Source organism: Xyrauchen texanus, chromosome 14 (genome assembly GCF_025860055.1).
Source record: "Xyrauchen texanus isolate HMW12.3.18 chromosome 14, RBS_HiC_50CHRs, whole genome shotgun sequence".
Classification (NCBI taxonomy): Eukaryota; Metazoa; Chordata; class Actinopteri; order Cypriniformes; family Catostomidae; genus Xyrauchen; species Xyrauchen texanus.
The window spans coordinates 3,794,131-3,799,421 of NC_068289.1; the positions used below are offsets into that span (position 1 = coordinate 3,794,131).

A 5,291-nucleotide genomic window follows, 5' to 3' on the forward strand; every position below is an offset into this window, starting at 1 on the left:
CCTTCAGAACGCAGGTGGTTCACCTTCAAGTCTTCTTCCCCAATCAATCCTTGCATTTGTTATGCCCTGTGCGGGTGCTTCATGCATACATTGAGCGCACCTGCCAGATCAGTCTGATCAGCTCTTTGTGTGCAATGAAGGATGCATGAAAGGAATGTCCGTCTTCAAGCAAAGACTTTCTCACTGGATCGTTGATGCGATTGCCCTGGCTTACGAGTCGCAGGATAAGATTTGCCCAATTATTGTTAAAGCACACTAGTGTTAATTTTGTCACCTATTTTTAATTTAGTCTTAGTCTTAGTCTTGTGCCAAATGTCCTTGTTAGTTTTAGTCATATTTAGTCATTCACATATCTTTTTTTGTTAGTCAAGTTTTAGTCGACTAAAAGTCTCGTCATTTTAGTCTAGTTTTAGTCAAAAGAGAATTTAAGGTATCTTAGTCAAGGTTTAGTCGACTAAAAGCCTCGTCATTTTAGTCAAAAGAAAACTCAATATATCTTAGTCAAGTGTAAGTCAAAACATTTGTCTTTTTTAAAATAAATTATTTCTGAGATTAATTCTGAGATAACCATTTCAGTCAAATAGTGTTTAACACATCTCAAATATTGGTTAAATGTCATAATTACCTGACAAAATACACTTGTTGAATGATTTTTGTTGAATTCACTTTGTTAAAAGTGTCTGGTTTTCTGATTTAAGAGACATATTCACAAATGATGAACTTGTTCTTTAGATTATTTTATTTTGAACCAACACAATTCAAAAGCTGGGGCCCAACAGACTCAGACTGACAAATTACAAAGGTTTTTAAAGCTGTTTTTGGTTGCCTTTTGTCTCATTTTTCTATTCAGAGTGTACCCTTTAGATGTCGCTTAAGGTTGGTGGTGTTTTTCCCCGATATTTTTTGTCCGCAGTGCTTCCCGTCAGTTATAATGACACACTCTGACTTTTTGTCAATGTCATTGTTGTTGTGTTCTTGCTCCATGTAGTTTCGTGTTGCATCCACAGGCTGGCAGCAACAGGAGTATGAGACCTGTAACCGTCACTTGAGCAACAGCGCAAACTCATTCGGAATATTTTGAAGGCTCGTAACAGCTGAATATGACGATTGTTGACAAAAATGAAGATAGATTTTATCTTCGTTTTTATTTTATGCAAAACATTTTAGTCTCGTCTTTTTTCGTCAACAATAATGCATGTTAATTTAGTCTTAGTCAGCGTTTTTGGACATTGGTGCAGTCTCGTCATCGTCTCGTCTTAGTCATGGAAAAAAAGGTCGTTGACGAACATATTTAGTCTCGTCTCGTCTGACGAAATTAACACTAAAGCACACTCATCTAAAGTCATGGCCTCCTCATGGGCATGGACAAACGATGTGTCTTTACAAGACATATGTTTTGCAGCAGCACGGTATTCTCAAAACACACTTGCAAGGTTTTACAACCTAGACGTAATGTCTCTCTCATCACAAGTCCTCTCTGTTTATGATGCTTGCAATTTCGTTTGTTAACATACACTTATTTTACACAACAGCCTACTTTTCACAAGCACTTTCATTATAAACAAACTCCCTTCCTGACTGGGTTTGTGAAGGGGTTAATTCATACTATATGGCTATAGTTCATTAATCCCCTCCTTTGCATGCCTGCTTTTATAGAGAACAGCTTTGCACCAAAAAGGGTGTAAAATATTGCCATTATTGTAGAGAGGTTTCAACTAGGTTGTTGAAACACTCCCCATTGCAAACACAATGTCTCGTTCCCTTTGTCTCAAGGAACCAAGGTTACACACATAACTAAGACGTTTTGAAGGATGAATTAAATGTTTTGCATGACTACACTTTTCAGACATGTAATAGAGTTGTGATGTCCCATAAAACAGTTGTCACAATTGCACTTACAGTTTAGAGAATGTTAAGACTGTTTCAAAAAATTAGCCAAAGCGATTGAGAAAAACTGTAATAAATTGTAGTTTGAAGGTGTGAGATTCATTCAGTCAATAATTATTTTTGTTTAAATTCATTAGCATCCTCGTTAATTGATGTTATCAAATGGCCTGGTCTTGGGCGGGCTCATCCAAACTCTTAATTGATCAGTATAAGTGCCCAGGTGAATGTGTTTAAAAGGAAGCTCAGAGGCGCCACAATTCAACAGTTGTTCTGAGTTCTGTGAAAGAGATGGGTAAGCATGTTTCGTCAGCTAAAGCAGTTGTTTTCTTTTAAAAATGTTCACTATTTGTGTTGTGTGTATAACTGTTTTGGTGATGTTCTTCCTCAGCTGCAAAGACTGTGCTTATTGTGTACGCTCACCAGAGTGCTGGATCTTTCAATGCAGCTGCCAAAGATGCTACTGTGGATGTGCTAGAGAAACAGGGCTGCAAAGTGCTTGTGTCTGACCTGTACGCAATGGCGTTCGAGGCCACAGCAACTGAGAAGGATATCACTGGTGTGGGAGGAGTGTTCTTGTATTAGGCTATTGGTTTGCATTCTAACATTGTTTATCATTGTTTGCATGATTTGACATTTAAAGCATCGTCTATAATTCAGGATCTGTGAAGAATCCGGAGCATTTCTGTTATGGAGAGGAGACCATGTTGGCCTGGCAGGAGGGACAACTAGCTTCTGATATTGTTGAGGAGCATAAGAAACTCCAAGAAGCTGAACTTGTTGTTTTTCAGGTTGACCTCCTACTTTATTGGTTTAGTCTTTCTGTTCTTGGTTTTTAGTTTTGACAATTGTTGTCTGCTGCTTGCAGTTCCCCATGTACTGGTTCTCTGTTCCTGCCATCATGAAGGGTTGGATGGATCGGGTTCTTACACTTGGTTTTGCCTACACTCCAGAAAAGCGCTACAGTCAGGGCATCTTCAGGGTGAGACTTGTATTGACCCCATACTAAACCTTTCATTTGTAATCGCAACCTTGTTGTTTGCATAATGGAAACTCTTTATTCACTGCAGGATAAGAAGGCCATGTTGTCCTTCACCACTGGTTCTCATGAGTCCATGTTCAGCCCTAATGGGATCAACGGAGATATGAATGTTACACTGTGGCCAATTCAGGTAATCCAATTTCTACCCTATTCTCACGTTCCATAACATTTTGTAGTAATTGTAATGTGTCCTAACCTGTGGATTTTATTTATATTTTCCTGAAGAATGGTGTCCTCTACTACTGCGGTTTCCAGGTCCTAGCACCACAAATCTTTTGGGCACCCAAGCACCTCTCTTCTGAGGGCCGTGAGAAGCTGTTGGAAAGCTGGCGTACTCGTCTTCCGGGTCTGCTAAGTGAGACTCCACTTGCCTTCCCAACTGCAGATAGCTTTGATGCAGGGAAAGGCTACCAGTTGAAGCCTGACATCAAGAAGCTGCAGGCCGAGTCTCCCTTTGGGCTCACTGTGGGTCACCACATGGAGAAACCTCTGCCACCCCACAACCAGATGAAAGCTGGAGTGTGAGACATGGCCACACGAGGGCAGCACTGCACTATGTACTCGTTTAAAATGCTATTCTGTGACTTATAACTTGAATAAACCTAAACATTCATGGTGGTTTATTTCTCTTAGTGAAATTGATGTGTAAGCTTGTTATATTTAAGTGTATACACTGACATCTAAATCTCATTAAACTGCTTTAGTGGTTGGTTGGGGGAGATGCCAGACAGACCTAAATTTAGCAGTTATAACAAGTAGTCCAAATGGAGTAGGTTGATGAGTTAACTTTACCTAAACTCCTGAAATGGAACGTCTTCACTAGAGATGGTGACTGTCCTGAAATCGGATTTGGTGTGCAAGACGGGCAAGTAGGTGCACTATTGATTTGTTACTTACAATTATTTTACCTCTGCATGTTTGTCCTGCCGATTTTGCTGGGCGTTAAGAGTAAAAAGCAATGCTGTACCTTGCTTAACATGCACTGTAATAAAAAAAAATCTGGCAGCTGTGGTTGCCAGAATAATTTTAGGACAAAATAGTTAATGTAAGCCACTTTACAGAACAATCTGTACAGTTTAAAGTGGGTGAAATTTACATGCTGACACTGTAAAAAGACAAGTAAAATTTACAGTAAATTTCATAATCCTGCCCTCTGAAACTGTAAAAATCTGCCTTTAAGATATTTGTTAATCATGAAGTGACTACAGAAGAACATGATGACAGGAAGTTCATCAATAGTGGCTCTTCCAGGAGCAATGACCATTTAACATGTAGAGACAGTGCTCATCAATCACACAAATACTAACACCATGGTGAAACCGATTTAAATATGCAGTAAACCTTAAATTTAATCAAATATAACCGAACACCCCAGTGTACGTAACTGATATTTAAAATATGATAAACATAACTATTCACATAAAATATAATGAAAAGTAGTGGGTATCGCAGGGAAACGCCCGATTACTGGATTGTTGTTTTTACCATTAATTATACAGTAAAATTGTGCTTTTTTACATTTAATGTAATTATTACATAGCTGTGTTGTAAAAACTACTGTATTGTCTTTCAAAATATATTAAAACATTTTATTGTATATTTTACAGTTAATATTTGTTAATATTTTATTTCTGTAGCATTTTTACAGTATTTTACTGTTAAAATTACTGACGTATTTTATAGTGTGGAACTAATATTTAGGGATTTTTTTTTTCTCTGAAGGGCATTTGTCCCAGTTATGCACAGGCTTCCCATTTCCTGTAGAAATTCCTCCAGAGGCATGTCCTTTTTGCAGTACAACATATGTCTGCAGATAATGCACCGAAATGTACGTTTTGAAAATCAGTTTACCCAAAATATAATTTGAAAGTGCAAAAATGGCCTCGATTACGTTAACCGTAAAAAGTAATTGCAATGCACAATATTGTATAATAGACCTTATTTATATCTTTGTGTGAGCATGTAACCGAGTGCGTACGTTAATTTCAACCCACAATAAGAAATTGCAAGCAACTGTATGGCCCATGAATAACTTTGTAAATACTCAAATGGCCCTTAAAAAAAAACATGTTTTTCTTGGGTTACTGGGATTTTCTTCCCATCCGCCACTTGCCTTATCAACAAGGCCCGGTACCCACCCTGACACTCTCCACACTCCACCTCTGGCTCTACATGCCACTGTACTTACTCTGCTGCACTTTTATTTTTATTCTTACTTTTAATATATACTGTGTGGACATATTTATATTTATATTGCTTATATTTTAATACTTGTTTTTTATATTTAGAGAATGTGTGACGCGCCTACAACACCAAAACAAATTCCTTGTATGCGTAAAAAACATAATTGGCAATAAAGCTTTTT

The 5,291-nt window shown here is 37.8% G+C and overlaps 1 protein-coding gene across 1 annotated transcript; it reads left to right on the plus strand.

Moving 5' to 3' along the window:
* Window positions 1–2,175: 2,175 nt before the first annotated feature.
* On the plus strand, window positions 2,176–3,451 carry LOC127655035 (ribosyldihydronicotinamide dehydrogenase [quinone]-like). The gene is made up of 6 exons (XM_052142626.1): window positions 2,176–2,179; window positions 2,267–2,443; window positions 2,545–2,675; window positions 2,753–2,866; window positions 2,955–3,056; window positions 3,152–3,451. Exons 1-6 carry the CDS (start codon window positions 2,176–2,178, stop codon window positions 3,449–3,451), a joined length of 828 nt encoding a protein of 275 aa, XP_051998586.1.
* Window positions 3,452–5,291: the final 1,840 nt, after the last annotated feature.